Source organism: Hemitrygon akajei, chromosome 11, assembly GCF_048418815.1.
Source record: "Hemitrygon akajei chromosome 11, sHemAka1.3, whole genome shotgun sequence".
Lineage (NCBI taxonomy): Eukaryota > Metazoa > Chordata > Chondrichthyes > Myliobatiformes > Dasyatidae > Hemitrygon > Hemitrygon akajei.
In genome coordinates this window covers 6,012,312-6,035,426 of record NC_133134.1, presented here as the reverse complement: position 1 = coordinate 6,035,426, position 23,115 = coordinate 6,012,312, and the positions used below count along the sequence as shown (strand labels likewise).

At 47.0% G+C, this 23,115-nt stretch overlaps 1 protein-coding gene across 4 annotated transcripts in view; it reads right to left on the bottom strand.

The window, feature by feature from the left end:
• Positions 1 to 23,115, bottom strand: part of eef2k (eukaryotic elongation factor 2 kinase) — an 80,313-nt gene that overhangs the window by 15,215 nt on the left and 41,983 nt on the right. For 3 of the 4 annotated variants that reach the window (XM_073060129.1, XM_073060131.1, XM_073060130.1), the window contains 11 exons: positions 22,930 to 23,079; positions 21,748 to 21,880; positions 19,700 to 19,827; positions 17,901 to 18,111; positions 16,640 to 16,707; positions 14,541 to 14,615; positions 12,560 to 12,613; positions 11,558 to 11,623; positions 9,151 to 9,291; positions 7,389 to 7,577; positions 5,760 to 5,884 (listed from right to left, as the gene is read on the bottom strand). In XM_073060129.1, the coding sequence (XP_072916230.1) occupies positions 5,760 to 5,884; positions 7,389 to 7,577; positions 9,151 to 9,291; positions 11,558 to 11,623; positions 12,560 to 12,613; positions 14,541 to 14,615; positions 16,640 to 16,707; positions 17,901 to 18,111; positions 19,700 to 19,827; positions 21,748 to 21,880; positions 22,930 to 23,079 (1,340 nt within the window). The remainder of the gene's footprint in view (positions 1 to 5,759; positions 5,885 to 7,388; positions 7,578 to 9,150; positions 9,292 to 11,557; positions 11,624 to 12,559; positions 12,614 to 14,540; positions 14,616 to 16,639; positions 16,708 to 17,900; positions 18,112 to 19,699; positions 19,828 to 21,747; positions 21,881 to 22,929; positions 23,080 to 23,115) is intronic. The other variant, XM_073060132.1, reaches the window with a different exon arrangement.

Below are 23,115 nucleotides of genomic sequence, written 5' to 3'. Positions count from 1 at the left end.
CCAGAGACCAAACCCCCCCACCATTCCCCACAACACCAGAGACCAAACCCCCACCATTCCCCACAACCTCAGAGACCAAACCCCCCACCATTCCCCACAACACCAGAGACCAAACCCCCCACCATTCCCCACAGCACCAGAGACCAAACCCCCCACCATTCCCCACAGCACCAGAGACCAAACCCCCCACCATTCCCCACAGCACCAGAGACCAAACCCCCCACCATTCCCCACAACACCAGAGACCAAACCCCCCACCATTCCCCACAACACCAGAGACCAAACCCCCCACCATTCCCCACAACACCAGAGACCAACCCCCCCCACCATTCCCCACAACCTCAGAGACCAAACCCCCCCACCATTCCCCACAGCACCAGAGACCAAACCCCCCCACCATTCCCCACAACCTCAGAGACCAAACCCCCCACCATTCCCCACAACACCAGAGACCAAACCCCCCACCATTCCCCACAACACCAGAGACCAAACCCCCCACCATTCCCCACAACACCAGAGACCAAACCCCCCACCATTCCCCACAACACCAGAGACCAAACCCCCCACCATTCCCCACAACACCAGAGACCAAACCCCCCACCATTCCCCACAGCACCAGAGACCAACCCCCCCCACCATTCCCCACAACCTCAGAGACCAAACCGCCACCATTCCCCACAGCACCAGAGACCAAACCCCCCCACCATTCCCCACAGCACCAGAGACCAAACCCCCCACCATTCCCCACAGCACCAGAGACCAAACCCCCCACCATTCCCCACAACCTCAGAGACCAAACCCCCCCACCATTCCCCACAGCACCAGAGACCAAACCCCCCACCATTCCCCAGCACCAGAGACCAAACCCCCCACCATTCCCCACAGCACCAGAGACCAAACCCCCCACCATTCCCCACAGCACCAGAGACCAAACCCCCCCACCATTCCCCACAACCTCAGAGACCAAACCCCCCACCATTCCCCACAGCACCAGAGACCAAACCCCCCCACCATTCCCCACAGCACCAGAGACCAAACCCCCCCACCATTCCCCACAAACTCAGAGACCAAACCCCCCACCATTCCCCACAACCTCAGAGACCAAACCCCCCACCATTCCCCACAGCACCAGAGACCAAACCCCCCACCATTCCCCACAACACCAGAGACCAAACCCCCCACCATTCCCCACAACACCAGAGACCAAACCCCCCCACCATTCCCCACAAACTCAGAGACCAAACCCCCCACCATTCCCCACAACCTCAGAGACCAAACCCCCCACCATTCCCCACAACCTCAGAGACCAAACCCCCCACCATTCCCCACAGCACCAGAGACCAAACCCCCCACCATTCCCCACAACACCAGAGACCAAACCCCCCACCATTCCCCACAGCACCAGAGACCAAACCCCCCCACCATTCCCCACAAACTCAGAGACCAAACCCCCCACCATTCCCCACAACCTCAGAGACCAAACCCCCCACCATTCCCCACAGCACCAGAGACCAAACCCCCCACCATTCCCCACAACACCAGAGACCAAACCCCCCACCATTCCCCACAACACCAGAGACCAAACCCCCCACCATTCCCCACAGCACCAGAGACCAAACCCCCCACCATTCCCCACAACACCAGAGACCAAACCCCCCACCATTCCCCACAACACCAGAGATCAAACCCCCCCACCATTCCCCACAACCTCAGAGACCAAACCCCCCACCATTCCCCACAACACCAGAGACCAAACCCCCCCACCATTCCCCACAGCACCAGAGACCAAACCCCCCCACCATTCCCCACAGCACCAGAGACCAAACCGCCACCATTCCCCACAACACCAGAGACCAAACCCCCCACCATTCCCCACAACACCAGAGACCAAACCCCCACCATTCCCCACAACACCAGAGACCAAACCCCCCACCATTCCCCACAACACCAGAGACCAAACCCCCCACCATTCCCCACAACACCAGAGACCAAACCCCCACCATTCCCCACAACACCAGAGACCAAACCCCCCACCATTCCCCACAACACCAGAGACCAAACCCCCCACCATTCCCCACAACACCAGAGACCAAACCCCCCACCATTCCCCACAACACCAGAGACCAAACCCCCCACCATTCCCCACAGCACCAGAGACCAAACCCCCCACCATTCCCCACAGCACCAGAGACCAAACCCCCCCACCATTCCCCACAAACTCAGAGACCAAACCCCCCACCATTCCCCACAACCTCAGAGACCAAACCCCCCACCATTCCCCACAGCACCAGAGACCAAACCCCCCACCATTCCCCACAACACCAGAGACCAAACCCCCCACCATTCCCCACAACACCAGAGACCAAACCCCCCCACCATTCCCCACAAACTCAGAGACCAAACCCCCCACCATTCCCCACAACCTCAGAGACCAAACCCCCCACCATTCCCCACAACCTCAGAGACCAAACCCCCCACCATTCCCCACAGCACCAGAGACCAAACCCCCCACCATTCCCCACAACACCAGAGACCAAACCCCCCACCATTCCCCACAGCACCAGAGACCAAACCCCCCCACCATTCCCCACAAACTCAGAGACCAAACCCCCCACCATTCCCCACAACCTCAGAGACCAAACCCCCCACCATTCCCCACAGCACCAGAGACCAAACCCCCCACCATTCCCCACAACACCAGAGACCAAACCCCCCACCATTCCCCACAACACCAGAGACCAAACCCCCCACCATTCCCCACAGCACCAGAGACCAAACCCCCCACCATTCCCCACAACACCAGAGACCAAACCCCCCACCATTCCCCACAACACCAGAGATCAAACCCCCCCACCATTCCCCACAACCTCAGAGACCAAACCCCCCACCATTCCCCACAACACCAGAGACCAAACCCCCCCACCATTCCCCACAGCACCAGAGACCAAACCCCCCCACCATTCCCCACAGCACCAGAGACCAAACCGCCACCATTCCCCACAACACCAGAGACCAAACCCCCCACCATTCCCCACAACACCAGAGACCAAACCCCCACCATTCCCCACAACACCAGAGACCAAACCCCCCACCATTCCCCACAACACCAGAGACCAAACCCCCCACCATTCCCCACAACACCAGAGACCAAACCCCCACCATTCCCCACAACACCAGAGACCAAACCCCCCACCATTCCCCACAACACCAGAGACCAAACCCCCCACCATTCCCCACAACACCAGAGACCAAACCCCCCACCATTCCCCACAGCACCAGAGACCAAACCCCCCACCATTCCCCAGCACCAGAGACCAAACCCCCAACATTCCCCACAACCTCAGAGACCAAACCCCGCCACCATTCCCCACAACCTCAGAGACCAAACCCCCAACATTCCCCACAACCTCAGAGACCAAACCCCCCCACCATTCCCCACAGCACCAGAGACCGCAAGGTTCGGTGCTGGGACCGCAGCTGTTTACAATATACATTAATGATTTAGATGAAGGGATTAAAAGTAACATTAGCAAATTTGCTGATGACACAAAGCTGGGTGGCAGTGTGAAATGTCAGGAGGATGTTATGAGAATGCAGGGTGACTTGGACAGGTTGGGTGAGTGGGCAAATGTATGGCAGATGCAGTTTAGTGTGGATAAATGTGAGGTTATCCACTTTGGTGGCAAGAACAGGAAGGCAGATTACTATCTAAATGGAGTCAAGTTAGGAAAAGGGGAAGTACAACAAGATCTAGGTGTTCTTGTACATCAGTCAATGAAAGCAAGCATGCAGGTACAGCAGTCAGTGAAGAAAGCTAATGGCATGCTGGCCTTTATAACAAGAGGAATTGAGTATAAGAGTAAAGAGGTCCTTCTGCAGCTGTACAGGGCCCTGGTGAGACCCCACCTGGAGTATTGTGTGCAGTTTTGGTCTCCAAATTTGAGGAAGGACATTCTTGCTATTGAGGGAATGCAGCGTAGGTTCACAAGGTTAATTCCCGGAATGGCGGGACTGTCATATGTTGAAAGATTGGAGCAACTGGGCTTGTATATACTGGAATTTAGAAGGATGAGAGGGGATCTGATTGAAACATATAAGATTATTAAGGGATTGGACACGCTGGAGGCAGGAAGCATGTTCCCACTGATGGATGAGTCCAGAACTAGAGGCCACAGTTTAAGGATAAGGGGTAGGCCATTTAGAACAGAGATGCAGAAAAACTTTTTCACCCAGAGAGTGGTGAATATGTAGAATGCTCTGCCCCAGAAGGCAGTGGAGGCCAAGTGTCTGGATGCATTCAAAAGAGAGTTAGATAGAGCTCTTATAGATAGCGGGGTCAAGGGATATGGGGAGAGGGCAGGAACGAGGTACTGATTGTGTATGATCAGCCATGATCACAGCGAATGGCGGTGCTGGCTAGAAGGGCCGAATGGCCTACTCCTGCACCTATTGTCTATTGTCTATTAACATATCACCACTGTTCTGGTGGCACCATTAGCAGAATCAGCTGTTGGCATGGTTTTCAAAAGAAGCAAGTCGTTCCTGTGTTATTCTGCATTTATTTTTATAACATGTGCTTATCTAGCCCCAGTCACATCTTCAACGAATAAAGGAAGTACTTCTCGTAGTGTAAAGTGCAAACACCATACGTCATCTACTTAAGGTGGAAGTTTTGAAAAAGCTACGAAGTGGTATGTCTTTGAAGAGCAAATACGACTTTGCTCTTCCACAGTTTATGATATAGAGAAACAAAAAGAAAAATTGCTCCAGTACTTTGCCGACAGCGAATCAAAAAACGGATGACCCCCACTTTCAGACATGCAATTCTGCTTAGTTGTACAATCCAGCTCTTTACTTTGGAAGTGGTAATAACCAACTTCCTGTAAGGAAATACCAATACCTTGTAAGGTATTTTGTCTGTACTGTACTTCAATAAATTTCATTTGTTTTTCATTTGTCATTTCTTATTTCTTTATTATTCAAGGGTGAGGTGATCTTCAAGTTGGTTCAAGGTGTTCATTTTGCCTGAGATTCGGCAAGATCACTCATCCGGCACTGCACATATCCCAGTTGTTCTGGATTTGTGGTGGCCAACCTGTACCACCAGGCTCAAGAACAGCTTCTATCCCACCGTTCGTTTCTTTATTGAGATACAGCACAGAACAGGCCCTTCTGGCTCTGAGCCGCTCCCTCCCAGCAACCTCTCACCCAATCTCGGGACAATCTACAATGACCAATTAACCTAGCTACCAGTACGTCTTTGGGTTGTGGGAGGAAACTGGAGCACCCGGAGAAAACCCACACGGGAGAACAGGCAGTGGCAGAAATTGAACTCAGGTCACTGGTACTATAAAGTGTTGGTAACCACTACACTACTGTGCTGCCCAAGAAGGACAAGATGGACTCTGACCTCACAACCTTCGTTGTGACCTTGTACCTTATTGTCTATTCACTTCCTCTGAAACTTAACATTTTATTCCACATTCTGTTGTTGTTTTCCCTTGTACTACCTCGATGTAGTGTGTAGGAACAGTATGCAGAACTAGCTTTTCACTGTATACAGGACAATAAAGAACTATTTTACCAATTTCGCGGCATCGGAACAGATCTCATCTCTGCACTTTCTACTTCAATGGCCGACATATTCGTTACACTAATCTTGTCACAATGGAAACTCCTCAAGACAGAGGTCGGCGAGGCAGGAACATCCACTCCACGTCCAAGCCTAACTGTGTGGAAGGAAGGAGAGGCTCACATACCGGTCGGGACCAAGGCTGATGCCAGTGTCGAAGGCTCGAGCTGCCCGAATCATGGACGGACGATCCCCCGCTTCCGCACCAATCAGCAGGTAGTCGAAGCCAACCTTGCGGTGCTCGTCACTGTCCTGTCCACACACGCCAGAGTCAGAGACACATCAGTCGCCGAGTATAAACATTCAGAGGATCAGAGCACCGAATTACATCCTTCCGTCTACACCAATCATCAGACACACATTTATCACACTAATCCCACACAGCCAACAACTCCTTCAGATTCCACTCCTCACCTACAAACTCGGGAGCAATTTACAGCAGCCAATTAACCCAGCAATCTGAACACCTTTGCAATGCGACCTTATAGAGATCATGAGGGGCAGAGAAAAGGTGCATAGTCACAGCAATGGCGCAGTGGCTAATGAATCGCTTTACAGTGCCAGTGAACCCCAATCAGGGTTTGATTCCTGCCACTGTTTGTGAGGAGTTTGTACGTTCTCACAGGGGCTGCATGGGTTTCCTCTGGGTGCTCCGGTTTCCTCCCACATGCTGCAGAATGTTAGGGTTAGCAAGCTGTGGACAAGCTATGTTGGCAGGAGAGTGGCGACATTTGTAGGCTGCCCAGCACAATCCTCATTGATTTGATTTGATCCAAGTAACACAGTTCATTGTATGTTTTGATGTACAGTGTAAGTGACAAATAAAGCTGATCTTTTTCCATGGTGGGGTGGGGTCTACAGCCAGAGTGGTTTACAGTGAGAGGTTAAAGATTTAAAGGGGACCCAAGGAGCAAGTTTAATCTCCAAGGGTGGAGGTTACATGGAATGAGCTGCCAGAAGGAGTGACAGAGGTGTAATACAGTCACAGGAAAGTACTGCCGGAACCAGGCCCTTTGGCCCGAAATCACAGTGGGTACGATTGCAACATTTAGTGAGTGTGTGGGTGGGAAGGGGAAATGGACTTGCTGTTATTATTTTGTTTTGTTGCTTATGTTCTGCTGAGCATGGTGGGCATGCTATGTTGGTGCTGGAACGTGTGGCGACACTCGGAGGCTGTCTGCTGTACATCCTTTAAGTGCGTCGGCTGTTAACGCAAACAATGCATTTGACTCTATGTTTCGATGTACGTTAAGAAAATAAATGTAAGACATTTGGACAGATCCATAAATAGGAGACCTCCAAGAGGATCATAACCTTGTTGTGGTTTGGAGGCTTGTGTGCCTTAATAAACTGGAGAGTTATGTTGGCTGGAGTCAGGGCTTTATGCTTTGACTCTTATCAGGGTCAAAAGGTAGAGGGCAGACTAAGAGTGGTCCACCGGTCCTCCAGGTCCGGGGGTTCAGCTCAGGGCTAACAACCCTGACTGGTAAAACTGTTATGGAAACAGCAATGAAAAATCCTTCCATGTGGACAAGGACAGAGAGAAATGGAGGACCTTCATTGCTGTCCTAAATCCAGCAGCATGATGGGCAATTAATTAATTAGATAGGAAAGGTTTAGAGGGGTCTGGGCCAAGCAGGCTCAAGACAACATGCTCCGCATGGACAAGATGGGCCAAGTGGCCTGTCTCTGGGCTGTGTGACTGACTACGACAAACCCATTCATACAGACATCGCAGACAGACGGCTGGACGTACCTCCACGGTGACGTCGGTCAGGATGTGGTGGGGTAACTGCAGGTAGATAAGACTCAGGGCAACGATGGCTTCCAGCTCCCCACAGAGCGCAGCGTGCTCAAGGTGGAAGACGGCAGATTTACGGTCCCAGTCCTCCAGCTTTTCACAGAAGCGGCCTGCCTCGTGGTACCGTACCATGGCTAGATGCACCTATACAAGCAACAGGACTGTTACCCTGGGAGTCACAGAGAACTGGGAAGCAAGACAGAGAACAGGGGATGGGGGTTCTCAGGGCAGAAGGACCACGGTCAGAATCACCTACACGGGTGACACGGGCATTACCCCGGGCCACCGTGGGAGGGGTTGTTGGATTAGGGTGTAAAATTGCTAATTTTCTTCAGCAAAACACACAAAATGCTGGAGGAACTCAGCATATCAGGCAGCATCTATGGAGAGGAACATGGAATATACAGTCAATGTTTTGGGCTGAGACCCTTCATCAGGACACCTGCTTTTACAATGTCCAGTCAGACATAGAGACAGTGCATGGAATCCATCACTTCTTACCCTCTCCATTACCGTGAGAACGGAGGAAATCCGACAGCCAAGGCCCCTTTACCCCAGCCCTTCAGAGAGGGAAGGAGCAGGCAGCTGGATCCCAGTACTGCTCTCAGCTGGAAGACTGGTGTCTGAAAGTTCATGCAGAATAAAGTCAGCAATTTTGTTCCCTTCCCCACAGATGCTGCTCTACTTACTGACCTCATCCACTACATAGTTACTCCAGGTTTCCAGCATCGGCAATCGCTCTGTCTCTAAACTTTAGACACCCGGCCACAGAGATATTTGAATGCAGACTAAGCTTGGTTAATGAGGCAGATTTTAAGGAGTTCTATATCCTGAAGCTATGACAGTGCCGCAATTGAAAAGGGACTTGGAAGCTGCCAGCATTCCATCTGCATAGACCATAAAATATAGGAGCAGAATAAGGCCATTTGGTCCATCGAGTCTGCCCTGTCATATTATCGTGGCTGATCCATTTCCCTCTCAGGCCCAATGTCCTGCCTTCTCCCCATATCTCATCATGCCCTGACTAATCAAGAATCTATCAACCTCTGCCTTAAATATACCTAAAGACTTGGCCTCCACAGCTACCAGTGGCAAAGAATTCCACAGATTTGCCACACTCTGGCTGAAGAAATTCCTCCTTATCTCCATTCTAAGTAGACATCACTCTATTCTGAGGCTGTGCCCTCCGGTCCTAGACTCCCAAAGAGCCAAAGGGCCTGTACTGTGCTGTAATGTTCTATGTTCGACCTACCAGCACTGTGATTTACCAAGTACGGAGTGCCGATGTTAAATTGCCATGAGTCCACAAGCCCACAATGGGAAACATCCTCTCCACACCAGCTCTATCAAGCCTTTCAACATTCGAAGGGTTTCAATGAGATCCCCCCTCATTCTTCAAATTTTCACCAAGTACAGGCTAGAGCCATCAAATGTTTCTCATATGACAAGCCTCTCAATCTTGGAATTGTTTTTGTGAACCTTCTTTGAACCCTCCCTATGTCAGCACATCCTTTCTAAGGGACCCAAAACTGCTCACAATACTCCAAATGTGGCCTCACTAGTGCCTTATAAAGCCTCAGTATTACATCCTTGCTTTTATATTCTAGTCCTCTTGAAATGAATGCTAACATCACATTTGCCTTCCTCACCACTGACTCAATCTATAAATTAAGTTGGAAAAGCACACTATAGGGGAGATCCCCACTATTGGACGTACCTTGCCCAGAATGGACTTCCCAATTTTCTTTTCCTGTTTGAAGGTATTAAGTCGCTGCACCTCAACAGCCACACACGAAGGCCAGTGCGAGTGAGCTCTGGAGGAGTGGTAATGGTTCCACTTGTCTTCGTTATGGTGATCCTTCATAACAAAACATTAGGTTACACATCGCCCAGCAGATTTATCACACAAATTACTTCTTTACCAAGTGCGCTCTGTGCAAAGATCATTGTCAAAATCACATCTGCATACAAATAGAGCAGCATTGAAATAGTTACTTAGCAATTGTCTCAAGGTAGCTATGTATGAAAAGTCTACACAAAATGGTAGATACAGTCCAGTCCAGCAAAGGCAGAGCTGTCCCCACCATTGTGCAAAACTACAAGGAGTGCTGTCACAGGAAAGCAGCATCCATTATCAAAGATCCCATCATCTAACTCATGCTTTCTTCTCACTACTGCCATCGGACAAGGGGTACAGGAACCTTAAGTCTCACACCACCAACTTCAAGACCAGATATTATCCTTCAACCATCAGGCTCCTCAACTGGCCTAGATAACTTCACTCACCTCAACAATGAACTGATTTTACAATCTAAAGACTCACTTTCAATGACTCTAAAACTCATGTTCTCAGTATTGTTTTTAAATTTGCACAATTTGTCTTCTTCTGCACATTGGTTGTTTGTCAGTCTTTGTTTATGTATAGCTTTTCATAATCTCTTTGTATAAGACTGTAAGACAAACATGCAGAATTAGGCCATTCAGCCCATTGAGTCTATTCTACCATTCCATCATGGCTGATCCAGTTTCCTCTCAGCCACAATCTCCTGCCTTCTCCCCGTATCCCTTCACGCTCTGACTATTCAAGAATCTATCAACCTCTGCCTTAAAATGTCTTTATTTTCCAGTAAATGCTTGCAAAAAAATGAATCTCAAGGTAGCATATGGTGACATACACATTCTTTGATTATATATTTACTATAACCTTGACACTGTGTTTGCAAGCTAAACCCATACAGTTCCAGCTATGTTCAGTGCCTGCGTTAGACCACACAGGCAGAGCAGAAGGGATAATGTGCACTGTAACCAGTGCCATCCATTTTCTCCGCAGCTGCGAGAGTGACACTCCCATAGACAATTTCGTCAGACGTGGATATGGGGATGGAGAGTGATGGAAGGTCTCTTGAGGAAGGACAAACACCAGAGGAGGGAGAAGTGTTGCAGGATGATGGCCAAAGAAGACAGCTTGTCCTGGGGTTGGAAGACAATACATGTGTGACTGAGGCTGTATTGGTTAAATCGCACTTGGGCCCTTTATCTAAGAAAAGATGTGCTAGCATTGGAGAGAGTCCAGAGGAGGTTCATAGGAGTATTTGATGACTCTGGGCCTGTACTTGCTGGGGTATAGAAGAATGATGGGGAATCTCATTGAAACCTGTCGAATATTGAAAGGCCTAGATAAAGTGCTTTTGAAGAGGACATTTCTTGTAGTAGGAGAGTCTAGGAGCAGAGGGCACAGCCTCAGTATACGAGGACATCACTTTAGAACAGAAATGAGAAGGAATCTCTTCAGCCAGAGTTGGGTGAATCTGTGGAATTCATTGCCACAGATGGCTGTGGAGGCTAAGTCTGTGGGTATATTTAAAGAGCAGAGGTTGATAGGTTCTTGATTAGTCAGACCATCAAAGGTTATGGGGGCAGGGGGGTTGGGGAGATAATAAATCAGTCATAATGAAATGGCGGAGCAGGCTCAATGAGCCAAATGGCCTAATTCTGCTCCTACATCTTATAGACATAGAAAAGAGGGAGCAATCTTTTAAATTTGAGGTGCACAGAAATTACGTTTTGCAGAGGGAATTGCATTGCTGGCATTCTCGACCCCAGAGAGTTATGGAGACCGGATCATTGGGGCTATTTAAAGAGACAGCAGATACAATTCTGAAAGGTCAAAGTAAATTTATTATCAAAGAACCCACATGTTAACATATACTACATTGAGATTCAATTTCTTGCAGGTACTTACAGAAAAAAATGTGAACAAAGATGGACAACCAGTTGCAAAAGACGACAAACAGTGCAAGTAAACAAAAATACGGAGAATATGAGTTGTAAAAAGTCCTTGAATGTGAGTCTATAGGTTGTGGAATCAATTCAGAGTTGTGGTAACTAAAATTAGCCATGCCGGTTCAGGAGCCTGATGGTTGTAGGGTACTAACTGTTCCTGAACATGGTCCAGACTGGGGAATTGAGGCCTCTGGGCCAGACTTTTTTTGTGTTCAGACAGGAGTCAAGCCTGCGAATGGCACGGTAGAAGCAGACAAGCTATCCGCATGCCGTGTACACCATGCAATGTCAACAAACAGCACAAACTGAAGGCAAAAGATCAAGCTGCCATGCATGATCACCGGCAGAGTCCTATGGCTGGGTTTGAGGATGTTTAGGGACTGGCACATACTGGGCCTCGCATTTCCCTGATCAAATAACAATCAGAAGGAAAAAATGTTAAGAAATAAAACAATAGACAATTATGAAAGAAATACAGCACACTGGAATGAACCCAACGAAGGTCAGATGTTATGATACCAGCCCCCTCCTTCCTGAGAATCGCAAGATCGCTATTAATTCGGGTCTTGGACCCAGGAAAAGAGAGAGAGACAACGCAACGGATTTGACCATTCTTTCTTGGAGACACCTTTGTGGGTTGCAATTCTATACTACGTGCCAGCTATCATGGCTACATGGACACCCTCGGGCGATGTGGGGTGGGGATTGTATCACCCCACCTTGATTGACATCTACAACTCTGCAAGTCAAGGTAAAAAGGAGACTGCAGGAGGCAGTACCCTAGCGACGCACCAGAAGGAGACACTATCGCTCATCGCTCCCGTGATGACGGGAAGCTATTCGGAAGCCACCTGTGGTTCGTTTCCCCTAGCCTGGGGAGCGAGTGGCTGATAACACCGAAAAGGACTTCGAACTGACAACGGGGAACCCACGTTCCCGATTCAACGATTTGAGTCCAAAAGGCTGGCAAGTTTATTTTCTCACCAAAAATTCTCTCTCTCTCCAACACCTGAAACCCAGCGGTCCCCAAAAGGCTAAAAGCCTGCATGAACTCCAGAGACTTTGATATTTCCATCGGACAATATTTTTACCCCTAGACAAATGATAGAGCTACTTCTTATTGTTGATTATTACTATACCCGCGCTTTAGATTGAGTAGTGGCGACGTATATTATCTGAATGTTTGTATTAACCTTACTCTTGTGCCCCTTTATAAATAAAAACGTTTAAAAATAGTACCATCAGACTTCAGCGGACCTCTCTATCTTTGCTGGTAAGTGACCCAGTTACGGGGTACGTAACACAGATTAGACACTGAAGAATAACCGTAGTGTTCTACATACCCGCCGGATACTGTCTTCATCAGATTCACAATACCTTCGCGCATTTGAGTTTACCTAAAAGGAATTATAAAACAAAACATCACGGGTGGCAGTGACATCAGACGAGATATATTCGAGTAGAATTATGCACATGTTGTGTTGGACTTCATGACATAGGAGATGAGTTTGAGAACTGCGAGGTAATGTTACAGCTCTACAAAACTCTGTTAGACCATACTTGGGAGTATAATATTCAGATCTGGTCACTTCATTAAAGATTAGGTTGCACAAGATAGGTCTTTGGAGAGAGGGAGGATGAGATGTGACTTGATAAGAGCTGTACAAGAGCCATTGATAAAGTGGAAAGCCAGCGCCTTTTCCTATGATGGAAATAGCTAATACGAGTGTGCATAATTTTAAGGTGATTGGAGAAAAGTGTAGGGGGATGTCAAAGGTAGAGCACTACAGCACAGAAACTGGTCATTCGCCCCATCCTGTCTGTGCTGAACTGTTATTCTGCCTAGTCCCATCAGCCACATGTACAACATAGCCCTCCGTACTCCTCCCATCTTTCTTTTGTAAACACTGAGAGGGGTGGATGCCTGGAACACACTGCCAGAATGGTGGTAGAGCCTTAGATAGACACATGGATGAAAGGAAAATGTAAGACTTGGTGGGAGGGAATGATTAGATTGAGCTTAGGTTGGCCAAAGGGTTGGCACAATTTCATGGGCAGAGATCTGTGCTGTGCTGTATAGTTCTATAACTTAAATACTAAGTGGCTACGGCAGTCTCCAACTCCACAAGACGTCTGCTGCACATCTGGTGAATAGTCAGCACTTTTGTGATGACATAAATAGTAGCAAGAGTTCACACCAGTGCTAACTATCCTGAGCAGTCGCGTCATTTTACAGAACGAGAGAACGAGTTTCCAAAGTTTGGGATAAATGGATGTGTCAGCCTTCATGTCCATACCCCAGCTCAGTTAGTTCTGCTTGCATGCAGACCATAGACATAGGAGCAGAATTAGGTCATCAGCACAGCGAGTCTGCTCTACCGGTTTCCTTAACAGCCTCAACAAAGAAAGGTGCTGAAGGAGCCCTAGGATCCAAGACGGAACAGACTCAATGGGTCAAATGGCCTGATTCTGTTCCTATGTCTTAAGGTCATAGAGTGGCAGGTCTATCACAGGTTGACGCTCCTTTGGTTATGCGTCGTTGCCAGTAGAGACCAGCCAGACAAAATAACCGGTTTCCTTCCCGCCTGTGCTGCACACTCCTGTGGCTGGTCCCTGCTAAGGAACAGTTTGGCACGGTCAGCACAGGACAGTGCAGGAAAGACAAAGCAGGTGGTGGACATCTGGTGATTGTTCTGTGCTGATATCTCTTCCTGCCCCCACTTCAGCACAACCTTCAGCAGCTCCTTTCATTCCTTTCTCCAACACCAGTTTATCCTGTCTGGCCACATCATCAACTTCCACGTTCCTTCCTCTCTCTGCCTGCACCAAAACCATAAGACACAGGAGCAGGATTAGGCCTTTTGGCCCTTTAACTCTGCTCTGTTATTCAATCCTGGCTGATTTATTATCCCTCTCAATTCCATTCTCCTGTTTTCTCCCCGAAATCTTTGATGCCCTGACTAATCACAAACCTATCAACCTTAACTTTAAATATACCCAATTACTTTACCTCCACAATCATCTATGGCAATAAAGCTCACAGATTCACCACCCTCTGACTACAGAAATTCCTCAACTCTGTTCTAAAGGGGCATCCTTCTATTCTGAGGCTGTGCCCTCTGGTCCTAGACACCCCCACTATAGCAAACATCCTCTCCACGTCCACTCTATCTACACGTTTCAATATTCGATAGGTTTCAATGAGAACCATCCCCCTCTAGTTCTGGAGCACCTCCCTCCCCCATGAGTGAAGAAACCTTCTCCCTGTCTACCCCATCAAACCCTCTCATTATCTCTCCATTACAGGGAAATGTTGTTCATTACCCGGTCTGCCAGCTCCCCATCCAGTTCACTCCTCCGCTCACTGGGACATCCACTGTCCCCTCCCGATTCAGACATCTGGCAGGAAAAAGGTAAAGTAAAAGACCATTAGACAAAGCAAGCTCAGTTACTGCTCTCAACCTGCAGGATGGGCATGCAGTAGGGAAGGACATTACACGAAAATCAAAAACATGCAGACAGCAGGAATCCGAAACAAAATGACTGGAAATACTCAACAGGTGAGGCTGTGCCAGAAGAAGAGTTAATCTTTCTGGGAAATGGGGAAGAAGTTAAAACAAAGACCAAGCTGCAGGAGGGATGGATAAAACAATATTTCTGATAGCCAATCAAATGGGTCAATGGGAGATGTATTATATTTGTTTATTACATTAGTCATGTAATAAACTGCTGATCTCCTGGGATTTTCATGCACAACAGTCTCTAGACCTGGGTCCCCGACCTTTATTAACACAAAACCACAGACCGTAAGACACAGGAGCAGAATTAGGACATCTGGCCCATCGAGTCTGCTCCGCCATTCAATTATGGCTGATCTTTCTTCCCTCCTCAGACCCACTCCCCAGCCTTCTCTCCATAAGCTTTGATGCCATGTCCAATCAAGAACCCATCAAGCTCTGCCTTAAACACACCCAACAACCTGGCCTCCACAGCTGCCTCTGGTAATAAGTTCCACAAATTCACTACCCTTTGGCTAAAGAAACTTCTCCACATCTCTGTTTTAAATGGACACCCTTTCCTGAGGCTGTGCCCTCTTGTCCTAGACTCCGCCACCATGGGAAACATCCTTTCCATATCTACTCTGTCTAGGCCTTTCAACATTTGAAAGGTTTCAATGAGATCCCCTCCCCCATTCCTTCTAAATTCCAGCGAGTACAGACCCAGAGCTATCAAACGTTCCTTGTATGATAACCCTTTCATTCCTGGAACCATACTTGTGAAACTCCTCTGAACCCTCTCCAATGCCAGCACATCTTTTCTTAGGCGAGGAGCCCAGAACCATTCACAATATTCAAGGTGAGGCCTCACCAGTGCCTTATAAAGCCTCAACATCACATCCCTGCTCTTGTATTCTAGACCTCTTGAAATGAATGCTAACATTGCATTTGCCTTCCATTCCACCGACTCTACCTGTAAGTTAACCTTTACGGTGTTCTGCAGAAGGACTTCCAAGTCCCTTTGCATCTCAGATTTTTGGATTTTCTCCCCATTTAGAAAAATATGCACATTTATTCCTGCTACCAAAGTGCATGACCATGCATTTTCCAACATTGTATTTCATTTGCCACTCTCTTGCCCATTCTCCTAATCTGCCCAAGTCCTTCCGCAGCCTACCTGTTTCCTCAACACTAAAAGTGGATGAGCTACAGCAGCAGAAGGAGGTACCTAATGAAGTAGTCATTCTGTCTTTTTATAGTAACTAATAGTAATTTGTCATGCCTGCACTCTACTACTGCTGCTACAAAATAAATTTTTACAATTAATATCAGTGACAATAAACCTGGTTCTGATTCTATTACCAGTTCTACTTGTTATCATCACCACGTGCTGTATTGTCTGACATGGGTGATCATAATCTTTCCTTGACCATGATTGTTTTTGGCAATTTTTTCTACAGAAGCGGTTTGCCATTGCCGCCTACTGGGCAGTGTCTTTACAAGATGGGTGACCCCAGCCGTCGTCAATATTCTTCAGAGATTGTCAGCCTGGTGTCAGTGGTTGCATAACCAGCACTTGTGACATGCACCGGCTGCTCATACGACCATCCACCACCTGCTCCCATGGTTTCATGTGACCCTGATCAGGGGGCGAAGCAGGTGCTACACCTTGTCCAAGGGTGACCTGCAGACTAGAGGAAGGAAGGAGTGTCTTACACCTCCTTTGGTAGAGACATAACTCCACCACGCCACCCTAACAGTTTTACTACCATTTCTGATCTAAGAAACAGACCAAAGGCATGAAAGTGTGTATTGTACAAATACCACCACGGCTTATAGAATGAAAAACAGTTCCACAAGTTAAGGACTATTTAATACAGAACCATATGTATTACAAGGGTTGCAATTAAAGCAGGGGGTTCTTACCCGTCGCTCACCCAATGAGCCATTGTGTTCACTGTTCAGATTATCAACCTCATTAAACACCGTCCAACCTAACAGAAACAAGAAGAAAAAGTACAGATTACTAGAGGTGCCTAACCTCACCATGAAGAGCAATAAAGGTTTGCCCCCGAACAAGCTTACACTCAGAAACATTGTGTGGAACTAAATACAAGAGGAATTTAGACAGGAATTTTAGAGTAAGCAACACACAGAAGGTGCTCCCATAGCAAACATTAATAGTGTGGTTGGGCAAAAGGGCCAGCAAAGACACAGTGAGCAGAAGGACCTGTTTCTGTGCTGCATGACCCTACAATGGTCACCTTCTGCAATAACTATATATAGGCAGCAGAAATCTCAAATCAGAGAATCAAGGGAGGGGAACAGAGGGCAAAAAGAGAATTTAACTATCTTTGCATACATAATTGCATTTTGAAACTATTCATTTAAAGAGTCCTATTCCAATTTTACAATGGGATCCATTGACTGATGATTGGAAAATTAAAGGACCATTTCTAATACTGTACATCAACGGGCTCTGCCTGGGGTGTACGGGTGGCACAGCAGATAATGTTACAGCCACAGCACTCCAGTGACCTGGGCTCCATTCCAACCTCCAGTGCTGACTGTGTGGAGTTTGCATGTTCCCCCACAGGTGCTCTGGTTTCCTGCCACATACAAGATAGAACATTACAGCACAGTATAAGCCCTTCAGCCTACAATGTTTTGCTAACCCTTTAACCCACTCCAAGATCAATCTAACTCTTCCCTCCCACATAACCCTTCATTTCGCCATCAGCCATGTGTCTAGTGCCTTAAATGTCCCTAATGTATCTGCCTCTACCATCTCCTCTGGCAGGGCATTCCATCCACCCACCACAGTAATGTTCTATCTTCAGCCCTTTGAGCATATACTATTTAATTAGATCAGCAGCAACACACACACAAAGCTAGAGGAACTCAGCAAGTCAGGCAGTATCTATGGAGGGATGTAAACAATTCATGATTCAGGGCAAGACCCTTCATCAGACCTGCCGAGTTCCTCCAGCATTTTGTACTGCTCTGGATTTCCAGCATCTACAGAAGTTCTTGCATTTATAATTAGAATGGGCTGATCTGTATCCCAACCCCAATGTCTTCAATTACACAGCTCGACAGATTGCACTCCTGAGCAAACTATAACCCTGGGGCAAAGACTGCCCACACTCAGCCAGCTAATCAAATATACGTGAGGAGGCTGGATTACCCATCGGAGATTTGCCCAGCATGTCTTCCTTCGGACTCAAATAGGACGAGGGTGAGCAGGGGAGGGAGTCGAACAGGCTGTCGCTCACGTTTTCATCTCCAGAGTTCTCAGAGAGGCGATGGAGGATAGGAGGCCTGGAGCCAGAGAGCGTCCTTACCCTGTTACTGCCGCACACTTCCTCACTGCCTCGAAGGACAGTCTTTGCTGTTTTCTGAACCAAACATACAGTAGAGGGGAAAATACAGAAGGCAGATAATCAGGGTGCTGCCGGAGTTTCTGCTCATCTTGCACCAAGCAATAAAGTATACACTCACTGCTGCTCAACTGTTTACAGTCACAAAGCACTACAGCACAGGGAAGGGACCTTTGGCCCATCTAGTCCATCCCAAACTGTTACCTACCCGTCATCTGTGTGGTACCTGGACCACAGCCCTCCATATCCCTCCGTCCATGTACTTATCCAAAATCTCTTAAAATGTTGCAATCAAACCCACATCCACCTCTTCCACTGGCAGCTTGTTCCACACTCTCACCACCCTCTGAGTGAAAAAGTTACCCCTCAGAATTCCCCTTAAATATTTTACCTTTCAACCTTAACCCATGACATCTAGTTCTAGCCTACTCAACCACACTGGAAAAAGCCTGCTTGCATTTACCCTATCTATACCCCTCAATTTTGTATACCTCTATCAAATCTCCCCCCTTCCCCATGCTCCAGGGAATAATGCCCTATCTATTCAAGAAGCTTATGATAGGATTGTATGCGGGGATCTCAGAGAACACACACACTAGTGAGTTTGTGGAACTCGCTGCCAATTATGGTGGTAAAGGTAGAAACATTAGTGACATTTAAGAAACTCTTAATGTATCTGCCTCTACCACCACTCCAGGCCAGGCATTCCACACACCCACCACTCTCTGTGTAAATAAACCTACCTCAGACATCCCTTCCCCCCTCCCATACCTTCCTCTAGCTACCTTAAAATCATGCCCCCTAATATCACTAATAAGGGTCAAGTTCATTTTTAGTGGATAAAATCACTGTCTGGCAACTCCACAAGACATTCCGGGTGATCCTTAATTGTCAGAGTAGGGATATTCTCCCATCTCTACAGTACTTTGGTAGGGACATCAAGATTAATCTCAGAACCCAAAGTCAAATTATTTTATTATCAATATATCACTATGTACTATCTTGAGATTCACTTCTTGAAGACATTTACAAGAAATACAATAGAATTTATGAAAAATTATACATCAACAAAGGCTGACAACCAATGTGCAAAAGAAGCCAAATTGTGCAAATCAAAAATAACAATACTGTGAACATGAATCATCAAGTTCTTGAAAGTGAGTCTGTAGACTGGGCAATTGTTTCAGATTTGGGGTGAGTGAAGATATCCATGCTGATGGTTATAGAGTAGTAACTGTTCCTGAACCTGATGGTGTGGCACCTAAGGCTTCTTTACCTTCTGCTTGATGGTGGTAGTGAGAAGAGAGCACGGCCTGGATGGTGGGGTCTTTGATGATGGATGCTACTTTCTTGTGGATGTGCTGCTTGTAAATGCACTTAGTGGGGAGGGCTTTGCCAGTCATGGACCAAAGGCCAATGTGGAGAAAGCAGTCAATCGACTCATTGCTCTGACTGATGGAAGTGCCTATCTTTGGGGTGTAACTGTCATCCAAGTGCAATCGTGTAAGAGGGCCTGTGTCACATCTGAAAGAGCAATCTAACCCGAGAGTCCAGGCATCAGATGGGGGTGGTGCAATACACTACAGCCATAACACAAGGCACTAACCAGTAAATTCTGTGCGTGCTCCAATGCTGCCATTTCCTTCTGCGACAGATCGAACGGAGTAAGCCCCATTGTCTTGCAAATGCTGTTGCAGGCATGAGAGTGAAAGAACAACGCCATCCCTCGCACACCTACGGTGGAAATTGGAAAGTTGGTGCAAGCCACGGTTTGGTCCGGCAGTGCACAGCACAGCTCTCCAGGGCAGACACATGGTCTAACCCACACTCCAATTCGACAGTCTGCCCAGCGATGGAACAGCCTCGAGGCTGGTGGGATATGGTGGCGGAGCACGGTCATACTCACTGATGTTTGATGGAGCTGTAGGTGTCCATAATAACCAAACACTGACCTCCGGCAGAACTCCCATGCATCCTGCAAGAAGTGGCCCCATATTCTCCATCACTTCTTGGGAATTAATCTGATAAATCTCCTCTGAAAGGACTTAGCATCCTTCTTGAGGTGCGGAGCCTCAGGATGGACTCAGTTCTCCTACCAGGAGCCCAGCAGAAATCCGAGCTCTCGGCAGGATTAAGCCCATCCTAGCGCGGCCTCAGAAAAAGAGGATGGTGCTTTAGAATAGAGTTAAGGAGGAGTTGAGAGGGAGGTGAATCTGTGGAATTCACAGACAGCTAAGTCAATGAGTACATGTAAAGCAGAGATTGATAGGTACTTGATTAGTCAGGAAGTCAAAGGTTATGTAGAGAAGGAAGGAGAATGGGGTTGAGAGGGAAAATGAATCAGCCATCATTGAAAGGCAGACATCCCACCCTGCAAAAACTCATTTCAGGGAGTTAGCACCACCACCACTGCCCCCCACAACCCCGTATTTCCCCCCTCCCCCCGGTTGACCTCCAAGGGTGTATGAATACAGGACATTTGATTATGAAGGAACACAACAATTTATTTGATCACATATTTAAACTATTTACACAACATATATATATACACACACATATACACACATTTACTTAGTTATTTGTTGGCAGTCTCAATGCTAATAGCTAATATTTAAACTATTTACACACACACACACACACACACACACATATACATACACACACATATTTACTTAGTTACTTGTTAGCAGTCTCAATGCTAATGCAAATAGCTTTTCTATTTCTTTTGCAAACTTTCCTTGTACTGTGATTTGGCTTGCTTGGCAGATTTGAGCATTTTGCCAGAAGTCTCAACCTCATAGCAGTCTGTGTCAATGAATATGTTCATTTTACAAGACATCAGATTCACAAGTGTTTTGTGAGACTGCTGACTTCTGAATTCTGTCTTAATGTGATGCACTATGCTGAATGCCCTTTCGACATCACATTTAGAATTTAGGTTTGCTAATGAACGAACGACACCTGTTAAACTCACCTTAACGTGTCTTTTACAGTCATTTAACCCACCACGGGCAATAGAAAAGTCACTGTTGCAAACAGTGCAGTGAGCAACAGTGTCATTATTTTTGACCCCTATTAGGCAGGGGTACACTTTAGTGTAGTCTGGGGTGAAGTACGTTTTATATTTTCTTTTTTTGGAACACTCTGCCATGGTGCTGCAGGACACTAAACTGAACTGATGGACAATGAAAGAGAGAGAGAGGTCGACTGTAAAGCCCGCCCACAGAGAAAGCTGATAGGTCTACCTAGCACAAAGAGAGACCAATCAGGATGCTCTCTCTGTCACTCTCTTGCTACATCTGTCACTTGATCTCTCTGTCTCTCTCGCTCTCAAAAAAAAATCGATTTCCAGGATATTGTGTATAATTCGCGGGTGTCAGGGAGCCGCTATCAATATGCGGGAGACTCCCGGAACTTCTAGGAGAGGTGGGATGTCTGTAATGGTGGAGCAGAGTTGATGGGCTGAATGGCCTAAGTGTGCTCCTATGTATCCTGTGTCATCTGCAGGGGGTTTCTAGATCATTAACTTCTATTGTTTTGTTTAATCCTATAACCTCACATTTAAGAAATTCTACAAATCTTTCCAAAGCCAAGATTCACAAATGATTAGATCAGTCACAGGTTATGTTTAGGTTCTAACATACAAGACATTACCCAAGTTGCCATCTCCAAAGTCTGTGCCACTGGATGTGTGGATCTGAGGGTCTGTGTACAGGTCACCCACTCCTTGGATATCCACCACTATCAGCTGGTGCGCTGAGCGTTCAAAGGTGAAATGACTAAATGCCTGAAGTCAGTGACAAAGAAAGAGAATTATTTATCACTGTCATTTATACTTACATAGTCTGCCTTTTGCACATTGATCATTTGTCAGTATTTGTGTGTAGTTTTTTTATTGATTATATTGAATTTCTTTGCTCTACTGTGATTCCCTGCAAGAAAATGCATCTCAGGTTTGTATATGACATATACATACTTTGATAATAAATTTACTTTGAATTGTGAATAGAAGGAAGAGAAACGGTGGGGAGGCATATAAAGAGAGAAATGAAGAGGGACAGAGAGAAACAATAAGCTTGATTTCAGTGCATGGTTCAAAACTTACATGATTGTCAAAATACTACAGTACTACTTGGCCATTGATATCACAGGATGAATGCACCAGTGAAAACACAATACACAATGCCATTCTCAGGCACACAATGGAAGTTAAATGGGGAAGGCCAGAAGCTGGGAATCCTGTGGTAACTCACTTTTGGACACTAAGTGACCCATCACACTGTCAAGTAACCACAAATATTGATCCTATTTATCAGCACTGGAACTGTAACCTATCCCTTGAAAAATCCCACACACCCTGCTCTTTGACTGTTTGTCCCATTCCCATCAGGGAGGAGGCTATGTAACATCCAACCAGGATCACCAGACTCAAAAACAGTTACTTTCCCCAAGCAGTAAGACTGATCAACACCTCCACCCACTAACCCACCCTTCCACACCCCCAACCACCACTACTTCATCATTTCCTGTCAGTCACCTTATTCCTGAGCCTAGCGTTACTTCAGGGACATACAATTGATCTATGTATATAAACCAGCTTATGTATTTATATTTATTGTGGTTTTCTTTTAGTTATTGTGTTCTTTATCGTATTGTGTCTTTTGTGCTGCATCGGATCTGGAGTAACAATTATTTTGTTCTCCTTTATGCTTGTGTACTGGAAATGACATTAAACCATCTTGACCTTCGGCCCAACTTGTCTGATCTGGCCCAATTAGCCAGCATTGGGCCCATTCCGCTGTCCAAATGCCCTGTGAATACGGTAGGAGTGCTCACCTGCGGTGTGAGACGAAAGTTCTCGTCCCTCACAAAACCCGAGTTGGAGTTGTATTTGATGTATTTGCCCTCGATGTAATGTTCTAGATGGTATAGAGGTTTCCCAGGTCTGTTCTTCATCTCCAAAATACACATTTGCATGATGTCCACCTAACATCAAGGACACAAATGGACAATGTCTTTTTT